Source organism: Telmatherina bonti (assembly GCF_933228915.1).
Source record: "Telmatherina bonti genome assembly, chromosome: 15".
NCBI classification, from domain to species: domain Eukaryota; kingdom Metazoa; phylum Chordata; class Actinopteri; order Atheriniformes; family Telmatherinidae; genus Telmatherina; species Telmatherina bonti.
Window position 1 is genome coordinate 3,832,214 of NC_136613.1, and position 17,790 is coordinate 3,850,003.

At 54.4% G+C, this 17,790-nt stretch overlaps 1 protein-coding gene across 2 annotated transcripts in view; it reads right to left on the reverse strand.

Moving 5' to 3' along the window:
- Positions 1-17,790, reverse strand: part of kalrna (kalirin RhoGEF kinase a) — a gene marked incomplete at its 3' end in the record, with an annotated part of 92,723 nt that overhangs the window by 14,541 nt on the left and 60,392 nt on the right. The window contains exons 29-41 of one of the 2 annotated variants that reach the window (XM_079253699.1): positions 13,548-13,694; positions 12,604-12,699; positions 7,762-7,880; positions 7,293-7,359; positions 7,112-7,215; positions 5,035-5,104; positions 4,878-4,964; positions 4,383-4,475; positions 4,192-4,242; positions 4,048-4,125; positions 3,797-3,982; positions 2,147-2,318; positions 936-1,138 (exon numbers count right to left, since the gene is read on the reverse strand). In XM_079253699.1, coding sequence (XP_079109825.1) covers positions 936-1,138; positions 2,147-2,318; positions 3,797-3,982; positions 4,048-4,125; positions 4,192-4,242; positions 4,383-4,475; positions 4,878-4,964; positions 5,035-5,104; positions 7,112-7,215; positions 7,293-7,359; positions 7,762-7,880; positions 12,604-12,699; positions 13,548-13,694 — 1,473 coding nt within the window. The remainder of the gene's footprint in view (positions 1-935; positions 1,139-2,146; positions 2,319-3,796; positions 3,983-4,047; positions 4,126-4,191; positions 4,243-4,382; positions 4,476-4,877; positions 4,965-5,034; positions 5,105-7,111; positions 7,216-7,292; positions 7,360-7,761; positions 7,881-12,603; positions 12,700-13,547; positions 13,695-17,790) is intronic. The other variant, XM_079253700.1, reaches the window with a different exon arrangement.

Consider the following 17,790-nt stretch of genomic DNA (forward strand, 5'->3'; position numbering starts at 1 on the left):
TTGGCTGGTTTCACCAAAGTGCAGCATGAACACGATCTGCATGGATACACCCCCCTACAGCTGGACCGGGTCCCCAACCGGTCCAAGTCTAGCGGACTATCCTGATGGGTCATCCGTGGAACCGTCTGAGGACCTGCTTTAGCAGCTAGCTGTTAGCTTGAAGAAGCCGAGAACAATAAGATGCTTAACCGTGGTTGCCATAGCGATCTAGATTCGGAATCAACCAGCAGCTAAAATGTGACGTGTGCATAGCTCGCGACCGTCAACACGCCTTCTCTGATTGGTTATTTCAGAGAAGTTTGAAGGATAAAACTTGCAGATCACTGACGGACCTGCAGCTTGTTTCTTTCTGTGTCCGGCTGCGGAGAATCAGACGGCGGAAACGAGCCGAGCAGGAGGTAAACATGGAGCTTCCACCGCAGAAACAGGATGGCGTGATCTGAGAAGAAGCGTTTGTGATGCTAAACGTTTTAGTTTAAAAGTTACCCAGGTATGAAAGTCAGCACGCGATTGGCTGTTCATGACGTCATTCAAACAAGTGGAGTGGAATCCTGCAACAGTTTTATTCTATCATCAACATATTTAGCTGCAAAGTAAAATCCTGCATCCGAATGAAAAGAGAGCCAGCGAGACGGACGATGGCGTCTGTCAGCAAGCCGAACATCTTTCCAACCGCAGCAGAGCGGAGCAAACTTCTGGCTGGAAGAGGGAGGAAACGTGGGCAGGACTGTGAATCTGCAGAGTCGGGTGAATAATGATGCTGCTGAAGTGGAGCTGAGCCTCCTTCAGAGAGCAAAACGTGACCAAAGTAGGCCAGGAAGAGTGGAACCTGGCGCCCGACAGGAAGCTCCTCCTCCAGCCTACATTTTAACCTTGGTTTCTTCACACTCTACTTAGAGAGAAGAGAGAAGCTCCGATGGCTCGCAGAAACTCACCCTGGACTCGAAACACGACGAGCCGCCGTTGGACTGGGAGACCTTCATCAGGCTCCGCCCCCTCTCCGGGTCCCCGAGGCCGACGTCTGAGGACGGCCGGCTTTTGGACGTGGCGGGCCGGTTCCCCGACGACGAGCGGTTTCTGGTCAGCGAGGATCCGCTGCTTCCCCCGCTCCTCACGTACTCGATGGGACTCTGCAGGGCTGAAGTTTGGACAGAGGAGTTCATCTCCAACGGAGTCAGAAGTTTAACGAAAGTCACGCTACGACCTGAAACAGTTTGATGTTTTTCTGGCATCAATGAAACGAAGCTTTAAGGAGCAAAACGGAAACACATAAAATGATCAAAAAACAAAAAAATGATTTAAAAAGAACCAGCATGAAAATATTGAAGCATCTCGGAGAAGCCGTCTGTATGGAGGAAGAAAAATGCCAGAATGAATGTATTTAGTTTGAGATAAATGACCATTAAAATCTGGTCATGAAGTCACTGAAAATATATATTTATAATTTATATCTAGTAAATAAAATTAGGAAACAGCTGATTTTTTTAGTCAAATTTATAAATGAACTAATAATAAACTATTAAAACAATAATTTTCCTATGAGAAACACGAGTTCATCAAACTGCTGAAAAACATAAAATATCATTTGAAAGATATTTTTATTCATTTAAATGACTTAATAACGTTTCCGTCAAGTCTGTAAAGTCTGAGAACTGAACCCTGAGGAACACCTGCAGCCGTCTGCAGACTACGTTCTAAAAACAGACGGGGTGGGATGATGGACCAAAACCTGAAGAAAACCAGCAGCTGTGTAGGCAACATAAAGCTGGTCTCTGGTCTGGACCTGGTGCAGACGGTCTGGACCAGGTGCAGACGGTCTGGACCAGCTGCAGACGGTCTGGACCTGGTGCAGACGGTCTGGACCAGGTGCAGACGGTCTGGACCTGGTGCAGACGGTCTGGACCAGGTGCAGACGGTCTGGACCAGGTGCAGACCGTCTGGACCAGCTGCAGACGGTCTGGACCTGGTGCAGACGGTCTGGACCAGCTGCAGACGGTCTGGACCTGGTGCAGACGGTCTGGACCAGCTGCAGACGGTCTGGACCAGCTGCAGACGGTCTGGACCAGGTGCAGACGGTCTGGACCTGGTGCAGACGGTCTGGACCTGGTGCAGACGGTCTGGACCTGGTGCAGGATAAACTCCTTACCAGACAGGAAGTTGCTCTGAGCGTCCAGGACCTCCTGGATGTGACCGACCCAGACCTGCTTGACGTCGACGTTGGCGGCCTGCAGCGTGAGGCGCTCCGACGAGCCGCGACACGACAGGACGAACTTACAGGGGTCGTTGTCCACGCTGTCCTCCAGTCCCAGGTTGGACACCTGCAGAGGACATCGGTTCAGTCAGCGTAACACGGACTGCAGGAACCCCTGCTGTTGGGGGGGGGTATCTGCCGTTTGGGGGGGGTATCTGCTGTTGGGGGGTGTATCTGCCGTTGGGGGGTGTATCTGCTGTTGGGGGGTGTATCTGCCGTTTGGGGGGGGGGGGGGGGGGGGTATCTGCCGTTTGGGGGTGTATCTGCCGTTGGGGGGTGTATCTGCTGTTGGGGGGTGTATCTGCTGTTGGGGGGTGTATCTGCTGTTGGGGGGTGTATCTGCTGTTGGGGGGTGTATCTGCTGTTGGGGGGTGTATCTGCTGTTGGGGGGTGTATCTGCCGTTTGGGGGGGGGGGGGGGGGGGTATCTGCCGTTTGGGGGTGTATCTGCCGTTTGGGGGTGTATCTGCCGTTTGGGGGTGTATCTGCCGTTTGGGGGTGTATCTGCCGTTGGGGGGTGTATCTGCTGTTGGGGGGGTGTATCTGCTGTTTGGGGGGGGGGGGGGGGGGGTATCTGCCGTTTGGGGGTGTATCTGCTGTTGGGGGGTGTATCTGCTGTTTGGGGGGGGGGGTATCTGCCGTTTGGGGGTGTATCTGCTGTTGGGGGGTGTATCTGCTGTTTGGGGGGGGGGGGGGGGGGGGGGGGGGGGGGGTATCTGCCGTTTGGGGGGGTGTATCTGCCGTTTGGGGGGGTGTATCTGCCGTTTGGGGGGGTGTATCTGCCGTTGGGGGGTGTATCTGCCGTTTGGGGGGGTGTATCTGCCGTTTGGGGGGGTGTATCTGCCGTTGGGGGGGGTGTATCTGCCGTTTGGGGGGGTGTATCTGCCGTTGGGGGGGGTGTATCTGCCGTTGGGGGGGGTGTATCTGCCGTTTGGGGGGGTGTATCTGCCGTTGGGGGGTGTATCTGCCGTTGGGGGGGGTGTATCTGCCGTTGGGGGGTGTATCTGCCGTTTGGGGGGGTGTATCTGCCGTTTGGGGGGGTGTATCTGCCGTTGGGGGGTGTATCTGCCGTTTGGGGGGGTGTATCTGCCGTTTGGGGGGGTGTATCTGCCGTTGGGGGGTGTATCTGCCGTTGGGGGGGTGTATCTGCCGTTGGGGGGGTGTATCTGCCGTTGGGGGGGGTGTATCTGCCGTTGGGGGGGGTGTATCTGCCGTTGGGGGGGTGTATCTGCCGTTGGGGGGGTGTATCTGCCGTTGGGGGGGGTGTATCTGCCGTTGGGGGGGGTGTATCTGCCGTTGGGGGGGTGTATCTGCCGTTGGGGGGGTGTATCTGCCGTTGGGGGGGTGTATCTGCCGTTGGGGGGGGTGTATCTGCCGTTGGGGGGGGTGTATCTGCCGTTGGGGGGGTGTATCTGCCGTTGGGGGGGTGTATCTGCCGTTGGGGGGGTGTATCTGCCGTTGGGGGGGGTGTATCTGCCGTTGGGGGGGGTGTATCTGCCGTTGGGGGGGTGTATCTGCCGTTGGGGGGTGTCCACGCTGAGCCCACCTTGATGCTCTTCTTGAACTGGTAGCCCGGCGTGGACGAGCCTTTCCGCAGCAGCTCGCTGAAGATGACGATCTGCTCGAAGAGGAAGACTCGGCGTTCTTTGGAGCGGGACAGAACGCCGGTGTCCTGCTCCGCCACGAAGAAGGTTTCCTGCTGCAGCAGCTTGCCCTGATTGGTCAGCTTCCCCTGCAGAGACAGACGGCGTGAGGCCGAGCGGACGCCAGATGTGCGGCGGCGGCGCGGAGACGTACCTCGTATCCCTGCAGCCGACCCAGGTTCATCATGTCGTTGCAGAGTTTGGGGACCTGAGACATGAGGTCCACGGCTCTCTGTGGAGACAAAGGAGGTTCAGAGGAGCGCCGCTCCATGGCGTCGTACACACACCTCCATCTTACCTCTATCTGCTCGCAGTCCAGGCCCGCCTTGCTGCTGTACTTCAGGAAGTCCTGCACACAACCATGCAACAGCATGAGCCGAGGAAGACCCGAACCCGAGACCCGGACCGGCCCGGCTCGGGGTGAGAGAACACTGCAGCTGAATGTTTCCCACTCCAGCTTCAGACTGGTTGGACTGGGAAGCCACTAACCTTCAGCAGGAGCTGGTATTTGGTGATTCTCTGGATCGGCTTGATGAGGAAGTCGCTGAGGCTCAGTCTGGACTGGATGTCCTGCTGGACTCCCTGCAAAACACCAACTGGTGTCACTGGTTTGCTCTTCAGAGGAAACATCAGAACCATCTGACCTGATCAGACCCTCTCTGTGGAACCAGATCCCGGTCCGGCTTCAGGAAGCAGAACCGGATCCCGGTCCGGCTTCAGGAAGCAGAACCGGATCCCGGTCCGGCTTCAGGAAGCAGAACCGGATCCCGGTCCGGCTTCAGGAAGCAGAACCAGATCCCGGTCCTGATGGAGGTATCTGGTCTCTGGAGACCACAGCGCCGTGAACCGATCAACGTTTTGTTTCCTGGTTTAAAACGACGGATTGACCCTGAACGCATCATGGAGGACGCCAACACGCGGCGGCATTCAGGACGAGACGCTGAGAAACGGCGGCGGACAGAAAGGCGATGGAAGCAGACTTACGGTGAAGAAGGTGTCGTGTTCTGCGACGATGTACTCCGACTTGGGTTTGTTCTGACAGTAGACCACGTACATGTGCAGCCGCCGCTCCTGCAACGCAAACAGCAGCCAATCAGACGCAGCCTCAGCTTCCCCACCGCACGCCGACGCCGCCACTCACGTGTCTGATGAAGAGCTCGGCGAGGTGCTCGTGGTCGTCCAGACATTTCTCCAGTTCTCCCACGAAGAAGCTGCAGACAGAACACAGCGGTCAGCCAGGACCGGACCCGCCGGACCAGACCAGGCGGACCGGACCCGCCGGACCAGACCAGGCGGACCGGACCAGGCGGACCGGACCCGCCGGACCGGACCAGGCGGACCGGACCCGCCGGACCAGACCAGGCGGACCGGACCAGGCGGACCGGACCCGCCGGACCGGACCAGGCGGACCGGACCCGCCGGACCGGACCCGCCGGACCAGACCAGGCGGACCGGACCCGCCGGACCGGACCCGCCGGACCAGACCAGGCGGACCGGACCAGGCGGACCGGACCCGCCGGACCGGAACAGGCGGACCGGACCAGGCGGACCGGACCCGCCGGACCAGACCAGGCGGACCGGACCCGCCGGACCGGACCCGCCGGACCGGACCCGCCGGACCAGACCAGGTGGACCAGACCCGCAGGACCGAACCCGCCGGACCGGACCCGCGGGACCGGACCCGCCGGACCGGACCTGCAGGACCGAACCCGCCGGACCAGACCCGCAGGACCAGACCCGCCGGACCAGACCCGCCGGACCAGACCCGCAGGACCAGACCCGCAGGACCAGACCCGCAGGACCGAACCCGCCGGACCAGACCCGCCGGACCAGACCTGCAGGACCGAACCCGCCGGACCAGACCCGCCGGACCAGACCCGCAGGACCAGACCCGCAGGACCAGACCAGGCGGACCGGTCCCGCAGGACCGGACCAGGCGGACCGGACCAGGCGGACCGGACCAGGCGGACCGGACCCGCCGGACCAGACCAGGCGGACCGGACCCGCCGGACCGGACCCGCCGGACCAGACCAGGCGGACCGGACCCGCCGGACCAGACCAGGCGGACCAGACCAGGCGGACCGGACCCGCCGGACCGGACCCGCCGGACCGGACCAGGCGGACCGGACCAGGCGGACCGGACCGCCGGACCGGACCCGCCGGACCGGACCCGCCCGGACCGGACCCGCAGGACCAGACCCGCAGGACCAGACCCGCAGGACCAGACCAGGCGGACCGGTCCCGCAGGACCGGACCCGCCCGGACGGACCCGCCCGGACCGGACCCGCCGGACCAGACCCGCCGGACCAGACCCGCCGGACCAGACCCGCCGGACCAGACCAGGCGGACCGGTCCCGCAGGACCGGACCCGCCCGGACGGACCCGCCCGGACCGGACCCGCCCGGACCGGACCCGCCGGACCAGACCCGCCGGACCAGACCTGCAGGACCGAACCCGCCGGACCAGACCCGCCGGACCAGACCTGCAGGACCGAACCCGCCGGACCAGACCCGCCGGACCAGACCCGCAGGACCAGACCCGCAGGACCAGACCAGGCGGACCAGACCAGGCGGACCGGACCCGCCCGGACCGGACCCGCCCGGACCGGACCCGCAGGACCGGACCCGCCGGACCGGACCCGCCGGACCAGACCCGCCGGACCAGACCCGCAGGACCAGACCCGCCGGACCAGACCCGCCGGACCAGACCCGCCGGACCAGACCCGCCGGACCAGAACTGCAGGACCGAACCCGCCGGACCAGACCTGCAGGACCGGACCCGCCGGACCGGACCTGCAGGACCAGACCCGCCGGACCGGACCCGCCCGGACCAGACCCGCCGGACCAGACCCGCAGGACCAGACCCGCAGGACCAGACCCGCAGGACCAGACCCGCCGGACCAGACCTGCAGGACCGAACCCGCCGGACCAGACCTGCAGGACCAGACCCGCCGGACCAGACCCGCAGGACCAGACCTGCAGGACCAGACCCGCCGGACCAGACCCGCAGGACCAGACCCGCCGGACCAGACCCGCCGGACCAGACCTGCAGGACCGAACCCGCCGGACCAGACCCGCCGGACCAGACCCGCAGGACCAGACCAGGCGGACCGGTCCCGCAGGACCAGACCCGCCGGACCAGACCGGCCGGACCAGACCGGCCGGACCAGACCCGCCGGACCAGACCCGCAGGGTGGACCTGGAGCGTGCTGGACTTACTCTCGGTGCCAGTCGTAGATCTGATGGATGTTCCCGAAGACGATTTTATCTTTTCCCTTCAGGTCGTCCGGAACTCCTTTCTCCTCGATCCGCTTCATGAAGCCCTGCAGGGTTAGAAAATCCACCGCTTCAGATCGGCGGTCTTCATCGACCCGGTCAGGAAGACCAGTTCCAACCTCACCTCCACCACGATGCCCAGGTCTTTCACGTAGTCCTTCTCTGTCTGGATCAGCTCGTTCAGCACAAACCTGGAGGAAGACCGCAACATCGTCAACGTCAGGACCGGCAGGACCGGCAGGACCGGCAGGACCAACAGGACCGGCAGGACCGGCAGGACCAACAGGACCGGCAGGACCGGCAGGACCGGCAGGACCAACAGGACCGGCAGGACCGGCAGGACCGGCAGGACCAACAGGACCAACAGGACCGGCAGGACCAACAGGACCGGCAGGACCGGCAGGACCAACAGGACCAACAGGACCGGCAGGACCGGCAGGACCGGCAGGACCAACAGGACCGGCAGGACCAACAGGACCGGCAGGACCGGCAGGACCAACAGGACCGGCAGGACCGGCAGGACCAACAGGACCGGCAGGACCGGCAGGACCAACAGGACCGGCAGGACCAACAGGACCGGCAGCAGAACTCACATCCGTCCTCTCATGGCTTTGGCTCTCTGCTCCTGCTCGGGGTTTCTCGGTTGGACCGGGGTGGTCTGTTCTGGTGGAGACAGGGAGGAGAAGCCCGGGAACGCTCCTGGTTCTCCCGTCTGAGGAGAGAAGGAGACATGGTGGGTTCCAGTCAGCAGAGGGCAGCACCTCCTCATGAACCAGGAGCAGTTCTGCAGCGGGATCAGGACTGGACCCGTCTCCCGAGCAGCTTCCGCCCCGTTTCACCCTAAACCACGTCTGGCTTCATCCTACGGCAACACGGAGAGACTTCTGCAGGAACGCCACGCATGTTCACGGAGGAAGCAGCTGTCAATCATCCAGAAGCAGGCGGCCGATATTTTCTGTCTTATGGATTTAATATTTATGTTTTTATCAACGTTTCTGCAGCTTTAACTAAATCAGAAAAACGAAACCAAACCCCCCCGCCCCCCAGATCGTTCCTTGGCGGGGGAGGGGGGGGGGGGGGGGGGGGAGACTTTCAGACTGTTGTTGCCAAGGTGACGGGTGACCTACTGTACCTGTACAGGAAACACAGGAGTCACATGGTTCACGTCTGCACGTGTGAACCATGTGTGGATTATATGTGAATCACATGTAAAGCACATGCACATAGCATGATGCACATATGACATCATGCACATGGAATGTGATCAACATGTGAATGACGATGGACATGTGAATAACGATGGACATGTGAATGACGATGGACATGTGAATAACGATGGACATGTGAATAACGATGGACAAGTGAATGACGATGGACATGTGAATGACGGTGGACATGTGAATGACGGTGGACATGTGAATGACGATGGACAAGTGAATAACGATGGACAAGTGAATGACGATGGACATGTGAATGACGATGGACATGTGAATGACGATGGACATGTGAATAACGATGGACATGTGAATAACGATGGACAAGTGAATGACGATGGACAAGTGAATGACGATGGACATGTGAATGACGATGGACATGTGAATGACAATGGACAAGTGAATGACAATGGACAAGTGAATGACGATGGACATGTGAATGACGATGGACATGTGAATGACGGTGGACAAGTGAATAACGATGGACAAGTGAATAACGATGGACATGTGAATGACGATGGACATGTGAATGACGATGGACATGTGAATGACGGTGGACAAGTGAATAACGATGGACAAGTGAATGACGATGGACATGTGAATGACGATGGACATGTGAATGACGATGGACAAGTGAATGACGATGGACAAGTGAATGACAATGGACAAGTGAATGACAATGGACAAGTGAATAACGATGGACAAGTGAATGACGATGGACAAGTGAATGACGATGGACAAGTGAATAACGATGGACATGTGAATAACGATGGACATGTGAATGACGATGGACATGTGAATGACGATGGACAAGTGAATGACGATGGACAAGTGAATAACGATGGACAAGTGAATAACGATGGACAAGTGAATAACGATGGACATGTGAATAACGATGGACAAGTGAATAACGATGGACAAGTGAATAACGATGGACAAGTGAATGACGATGGACAAGTGAATGACGATGGACAAGTGAATGACGATGGACATGTGAATAACGATGGACAAGTGAATAACGATGGACAAGTGAATGACAATGGACAAGTGAATAACGATGGACATGTGAATGACGATGGACAAGTGAAAAACGATGGACAAGTGAATAACGATGGACAAGTGAATGACGATGGACAAGTGAATAACGATGGACATGTGAATAACGATGGACATGTGAATGACGATGGACATGTGAATGACGATGGACAAGTGAATGACGATGGACAAGTGAATAACGATGGACAAGTGAATAACGATGGACATGTGAATGACGGTGGACAAGTGAATGACGGACAAGTGAATGACGATGGACATGTGAATGACGATGGACATGTGAATGACGATGGACATGTGAATGACGATGGACAAGTGAATAACGATGGACATGTGAATGACGATGGACATGTGAATGACGATGGACATGTGAATGACGATGGACAAGTGAATGACGATGGACAAGTGAATAACGATGGACATGTGAATAACGATGGACAAGTGAATAACGATGGACAAGTGAATAACGATGGACAAGTGAATGACGATGGACAAGTGAATGACGATGGACAAGTGAATGACGATGGACAAGTGAATGACGATGGACATGTGAATGACGATGGACAAGTGAATAACGATGGACAAGTGAATGACGATGGACATGTGAATGACGATGGACATGTGAATAACGATGGACAAGTGAATGACGGTGGACATGTGAATAACGATGGACAAGTGAATAACGATGGACAAGTGAATGACGATGGACAAGTGAATGACGATGGACATGTGAATAACGATGGACAAGTGAATGACGGTGGACATGTGAATAACGATGGACAAGTGAATAACGATGGACATGTGAATGACGATGGAGAAGTGAATGACGATGGACATGTGAATAACGATGGACATGTGAATAACGATGGACAAGTGAATGACGATGGACAAGTGAATGACGATGGACAAGTGAATGACGATGGACATGTGAATGACGATGGACAAGTGAATGACGGTGGACAAGTGAATAACGATGGACATGTGACTAACGATGGACAAGTGAATGACGATGGACATGTGAATAACGATGGACAAGTGAATGACGATGGACATGTGAATGACGATGGACAAGTGAATGACGATGGACAAGTGAATGACGATGGACATGTGAATAACGATGGACATGTGAATAACGATGGACAAGTGAATGACGATGGACATGTGAATGACGATGGACAAGTGAATGACGATGGACAAGTGAATAACGATGGACATGTGAATAACGATGGACAAGTGAATGACGATGGACATGTGAATAACGATGGACAAGTGAATGACGATGGACAAGTGAATGACGATGGACATGTGAATAACGATGGACATGTGAATAACGATGGACAAGTGAATGACGATGGACAAGTGAATGACGATGGACAAGTGAATGACGATGGACATGTGAATGACGATGGACATGTGAATAACGATGGACATGTGAATAACGATGGACAAGTGAATGACGATGGACAAGTGAATGACGATGGACATGTGAATAACGATGGACAAGTGAATAACGATGGACATGTGAATAACGATGGACAAGTGAATGACGATGGACATGTGAATAACGATGGACATGTGAATAACGATGGACATGTGAATGACGGTGGACAAGTGAATAACGATGGACGTGAATGACGATGGACAAGTGAATGACGATGGACATGTGAATAACGATGGACATGTGAATGACGATGGACATGTGAATAACGATGGACATGTGAATAACGATGGACAAGTGAATGACGATGGACAAGTGAATGACGATGGACATGTGAATAACGATGGACATGTGAATAACGATGGACAAGTGAATGACGATGGACATGTGAATAACGATGGACATGTGAATAACGATGGACAAGTGAATGACGATGGACATGTGAATGACGATGGACAAGTGAATGACGATGGACAAGTGAATGACGATGGACATGTGAATAACGATGGACAAGTGAATGACGATGGACATGTGAATAACGATGGACATGTGAATAACGATGGACATGTGAATGACGATGGACATGTGAATAACGATGGACATGTGAATAACGATGGACATGTGAATGACGATGGACAAGTGAATGACGATGGACATGTGAATAACGATGGACAAGTGAATGACGATGGACATGTGAATGACGATGGACATGTGAATAACGATGGACAAGTGAATGACGATGGACAAGTGAATGACGATGGACAAGTGAATGACGATGGACAAGTGAATGACGGACATGTGAATAACGATGGACAAGTGAATGACGATGGACAAGTGAATGACGATGGACATGTGAATGACGATGGACATGTGAATAACGATGGACAAGTGAATGACGGTGGACATGTGAATAACGATGGACAAGTGAATAACGATGGACAAGTGATGTGATCCACATGTGAGTAACATAATGCACATATGACGTGATGCACATGTGAAAAATGAGATGCACATGTAAGTTCATGTGACACACGTGAATAACATGATTCACATGTGAGTTATAAGATTAAAACATGTCAAACTCATGATTCACATGCAAGCCGTGCATCAACTACCCGTGACACGTTACCAGCTCTATTCCTATGTAGATCACATGAAACATGTATGCACATGTGCACACGCTCGACATGACACATGATGAAGAGCTGCCAGGAGCCAGGTGCTGCCTGCCGGTTTAAACCGGGCTCAGCTCTGTGGATGGAACTGGTCCGGAACCGGGCTCGGCTCTGTGGATGGAACTGGTCCGGAACCGGGCTCGGCTCTGTGGATGGAACTGGTCCGGAACCGGGCTCGGCTCTGTGGATGGAACTGGTCCGGAACCGGGCTCGGCTCTGTGGATGGAACTGGTCCGGAACCGGGCTCGGCTCTGTGGATGGAACTGGTCCGGAACCGGGCTCGGCTCTGTGGATGGAACTGGTCCGGAACCGGGCTCGGCTCTTTAAACTTTAGTTCCTGCAACGCGTCACAATTCATATCGGCAGGAGAGCTACTGTGACTGGACAGGAGGTCCTGCAGTCGTCATGGCAACAGGCAGAGTTTATCCTGATCGATGGAGAAACCACAGCGGGGTCTGCAGACTGAAGAGAGGATCTCCATCCTCTGAGTTGCATCACATGGTACAACACGACTCCATGCACGGCGGCACGTCACGCTGCACATCACAAACTCACCATCTTGGTCTTAACCAGTTTCTCTATGGCGCTAACCAGCTCGGCGGCGCTGGGCACCTCAGAGGAGGACTGCAGGGACGTTAGCAGGGACGAAGACTGAGAGGAAGGCAGAAGAAGAATGTTAGAGGAAGAGGAGGAGAGGCACACGTTAAAGAAGAAGAAGATGGATTCCGTCGCTCGGCTACGTCTACGAACTGGAATCATGTTTCTGGGAGAACACGGCGCTGCAACCAGAAGGTTTCTTTAACCCTTAAAACTCCAACAGGTTTGTATCTGAACCAGCCGGAAGAAGCAGAAGTTTCTAATCCCGGCATCACGTTTCCATGGAAACATGATGTTTTCAGATTCTGAGGTTAAAATGATGGAAAATGAACGTATGAACAGATTAAGCAGCATAAAGACTCATTCCCACGTCTTCCTGCTACTATCTACCTGCTGTCCTCACTGCAGCACCTCCACCTCAGCTGCATCCCAAACGTCTTCTTGGCTTTATTCCAGCCATAGAGGATCATTATTTTCCTGCTTTTCTCATCACTTGTTGATCTTTGGCTGCTCCTGATTGGACGTTACCGTCAGTTTAAGCTCTCTGATTGGTGGAAAGTCTGACAGGAAGTGTCTTCATCATCATGTCCAGGTGAAAATAGAGGTCTCTTAGCAACATGGTAGTGATGATGATGAAGATGTGATAAATAATGGTGGATTTACCATCTAGAGTCTCTGAATAAACACTACATGTTGTGTCTGGATTGTAAACCTCCTGGACGGATAGAAACGCTGGAAAACCTCCGTAGACCAGCTGGAGGGTCACATGACCATCCCTATGGACCTGATGGACGAATGACAGAAGAAACGGCGCTACAAGACGGTCTAGCAGAGTTTTAAGGATTAAAGTGAACCTTCAGCAACCTTCAGACTCTTAGAGGAACCTGAACCTCCGCTATTACCTTGTCTTCCTGAACTGAAGGGTCCTTGATGATCTCCATGGGTGGAGGAAGAGGAGGGTGGGCTTCGTCCTCCTGCTCCTCCTCGCCGCCGCTCTGCATCCCGGAGGGCGTCTGGGGCAGCGGGGTCCTGTCCTTACCGGGGACCCTCTGATGGGGAGGAAGCAGCTCATCAGTTCTGGAATGACTCAGTTCCACAGCTGGACGGGCGTTTTTGTGGAAAACCTTCAGGTTTCCCACACGTTTCATCCCGTCTGCTTTACAAACACCACGGCTTCCTGGGTTTCTACTTCTGTTCAGCCAGAAGCAGCATCTCATTAATATTTTAACAAAGTTAAAACCCTGTGTTCTCATCAACGGGATGAGGGAGGAATCTGGTGGAATTCAGTAAAAACATCAAATATCTGGACTTTTCTTCCAAATGAAACGCTGAAGATAAAAACAGAGGATTTTAAAGTGAAATGACGGCAGGATGAGAATGGAAGTCAACTGGAGAGGAAGAAGATAAAAACTAATGAGTCGCCGCCAGACCTCCGTCTCTGTAATGTTTAATAAAATATATAAAGCAGCTTTTCTATTAATAATCATTTAAAGGGTTAAAACATTAAAATCATTGAATGTTTGACTGAAAATGAAAATAAACCCATGTAGTTTTTCATCTGTGACTCATGCAAACGCAGAAACATCCAAAACCCGTCAGAATATTGATGGTGTGGGAAATGAATCGTCGACCAGGTGGAAATGGAAACATGCAAACTGGTATTTTAAGGGTTAAAATCCTAAAACCTGGTCGACTGTTTGGTGTTTTTCAGCAAGAAGGATGTTTAGATGACAGAAAAGACATTTTTATCCGGATGTCACCTGATGCAGGACGAATGTTTCCAGGAAGGTAAAAGGACGCGACACAAAGCCACTTTATTCCTGATGGAAACCTCACACAGAAAGAGGAACTCCATCTGTTTATCTTCTGCTATGGAAATGAGTTTGTTTGCTGCGGCGTTCAAGGTCCGTCTGGAAGCTCTGTAGACAGAAACTTCTGGAAGGACGGCGGGATGCGGATAGAAACGGTGCGAACCCATTGTTTAGGATTTACTTCCATATAAATGGTTCTGAATCTGAACTGGACTGGACTGGACTTAACTGGACTGGACTGGAATTAACTGGACTGGACTGGACTGGACTGGACTGGACTGGACTGAACTGGACTGGACATAACTGGACTGGACTGGACTGGACATAACTGGACTGGACTGGAATTAACTGGACTGGACTGGACTGGACTGGACTGAACTGGACTGGACATAACTGGACTGGACATAACTGGACTGGACTGGACTTAACTGGACTGGCCTTAACTGGACTGGACTGGACTTAACTGGACTGGAATTAACTGGCCTGGACTGGACTAGACTGCACTCGACTTAACTGGACTGGACTGGAATTAACTGGACTGGACTCGACATAACTGGACTGGACTTAACTGGCCTTAACTGAACTGGACTGGACTGGACTGGACTGGCCTGGCCTTAACTGAACTGGACTGGACTGAATTGGACTGAACTGGACTGAACTGGACTGGCCTTATCTGAACTGGACTGGACTGGACTGGCCTTATCTGAACTGGACTGGACTGGACTGGCCTTATCTGGACTGGACTGGACTGGACTGGACTGGCCTTAACTGAACTGGACTGGACTGGCCTTATCTGGACTGGACTGGACTGGACTGAACTGGACTGAACTGCCCTTATCTGGACTAGACTGGACTGGCCTTATCTGAACTGGACTGGACTGGACTGGACTGGACTGCCCTTATCTGGACTGGACTGGACTGGCCTTATCTGGACTGGACTGGACTGAACTGGACTGAACTGCCCTTATCTGGACTAGACTGGACTGGCCTTATCTGAACTGGACTGGACTGGACTGGACTGGACTGGACTGGACTGCCCTTATCTGGACTGGACTGGACTGGCCTTATCTGGACTGGACTGGACTGGCCTTATCTGAACTGGACTGGACTGGACTGGCCTTATCTGAACTGGACTGGACTGGACTGGACTGGACTGGACTGGACTGCCCTTATCTGGACTGGACTGGACTGGCCTTATCTGGACTGGACTGGACTGGACTGGCCTTATCTGGACTGGACTGGACTGGACTGAACTGGACTGAACTGGACTGGCCTTATCTGGACTGGACTGGACTGGACTGGCCTTATCTGGACTGGACTGGACTGGCCTTATCTGGACTGGACTGGACTGGACTGGACTGGCCTTATCTGGACTGGACTGGACTGGCCTTATCTGGACTGGACTGGACTGGACTGGACTGGCCTTATCTGGACTGGACTGGACTGGCCTTATCTGGACTGGACTGGCCTTATCTGGACTGGACTGGCCTGGACTGGACTGGCCTTATCTGGACTGGACTGGACTGGCCTTATCTGGACTGGACTGGACTGGACTGGCCTTATCTGGACTGGACTGGACTGGACTGGCCTTATCTGGACTGGACTGGACTGGACTGGACTGAACTGGACTGAACTGGACTGGCCTTATCTGGACTGGACTGGACTGGCCTTATCTGGACTGGACTAGACTGGACTGAACTGGACTGAACTGGACTGGCCTTATCTGGACTGGACTGGACTGGCCTTATCTGGACTGAACTGGACTGGCCTTATCTGGACTGGACTGGACTGGCCTTATCTGGACTGAACTGGACTGGCCTTATCTGGACTGGACTGGACTGGCCTTATCTGGACTGAACTGGACTGGACTGGACTGGACTGGCCTTATCTGGACTGGACTGGACTGGCCTTATCTGGCCTGAACTGGACTGGACTGGACTGGACTGGACTGGACTGGACTGGACTGGACTGAACTGGACTGGCCTTATCTGGACTGAACTGGACTGGCCTTATCTGGACTGGACTGGACTGGCCTTATCTGGACTGAACTGGACTGGACTGGACTGGACTGGCCTTATCTGGACTGGACTGGACTGGCCTTATCTGGACTGAACTGGACTGGACTGGACTGGACTGGACTGGACTGGACTGGCCTTATCTGGACTGAACTGGACTGGCCTTATCTGGACTGGACTGGACTGGACTGGACTGGCCTTATCTGGACTGAACTGGACTGGCCTTATCTGGACTGAACTGGACTGGCCTTATCTGGACTGGACTGGACTGGACTGGCCTTATCTGGACTGGACTGGACTGGCCTTATCTGGACTGGACTGGACTGAACTGGACTGGCCTTATCTGGACTGGACTGGACTGGCCTTATCTGGACTGGACTGAACTGGACTGGACTGGACTGGCCTTATCTGGACTGAACTGGACTGGCCTTATCTGGACTGGCCTTATCTGGACTGGACTGGACTGGCCTTATCTGGACTGAACTGGACTGGCCTTATCTGGACTGGACTGGCCTTATCTGGACTGGACTGAACTGGACTGAACTGGACTGGCCTTATCTGGACTGGACTGAACTGGACTGAACTGGACTGGCCTTATCTGGACTGGACTGGACTGGACTGAACTGGACTGGACTGGACTGGCCTTATCTGGACTGAACTGGACTGAACTGGACTGGCCTTATCTGGACTGGACTGAACTGGACTGAACTGGACTGGCCTTATCTGGACTGGACTGGACTGGACTGAACTGGACTGAACTGGACTGGCCTTATCTGGACTGGACTGGACTGGACTGGACTGAACTGGACTGGACTGGACTGGCCTTATCTGGACTGAACTGGACTGGCCTTATCTGGACTGGACTGGACTGGACTGGACTGGCCTTATCTGGACTGAACTGGACTGGCCTTATCTGGACTGAACTGGACTGGCCTTATCTGGACTGAACTGGACTGGCCTTATCTGGACTGGACTGGACTGGACTGGCCTTATCTGGACTGGACTGGACTGGACTGGACTGGCCTTATCTGGACTGGACTGAACTGGACTGGACTGGACTGGCCTTATCTGGACTGAACTGGACTGGCCTTATCTGGACTGGCCTTATCTGGACTGGACTGGACTGGCCTTATCTGGACTGAACTGGACTGGCCTTATCTGGACTGGACTGGCCTTATCTGGACTGGACTGAACTGGACTGAACTGGACTGGCCTTATCTGGACTGGACTGAACTGGACTGAACTGGACTGGCCTTATCTGGACTGGACTGGACTGGACTGGACTGAACTGGACTGGACTGGACTGGCCTTATCTGGAC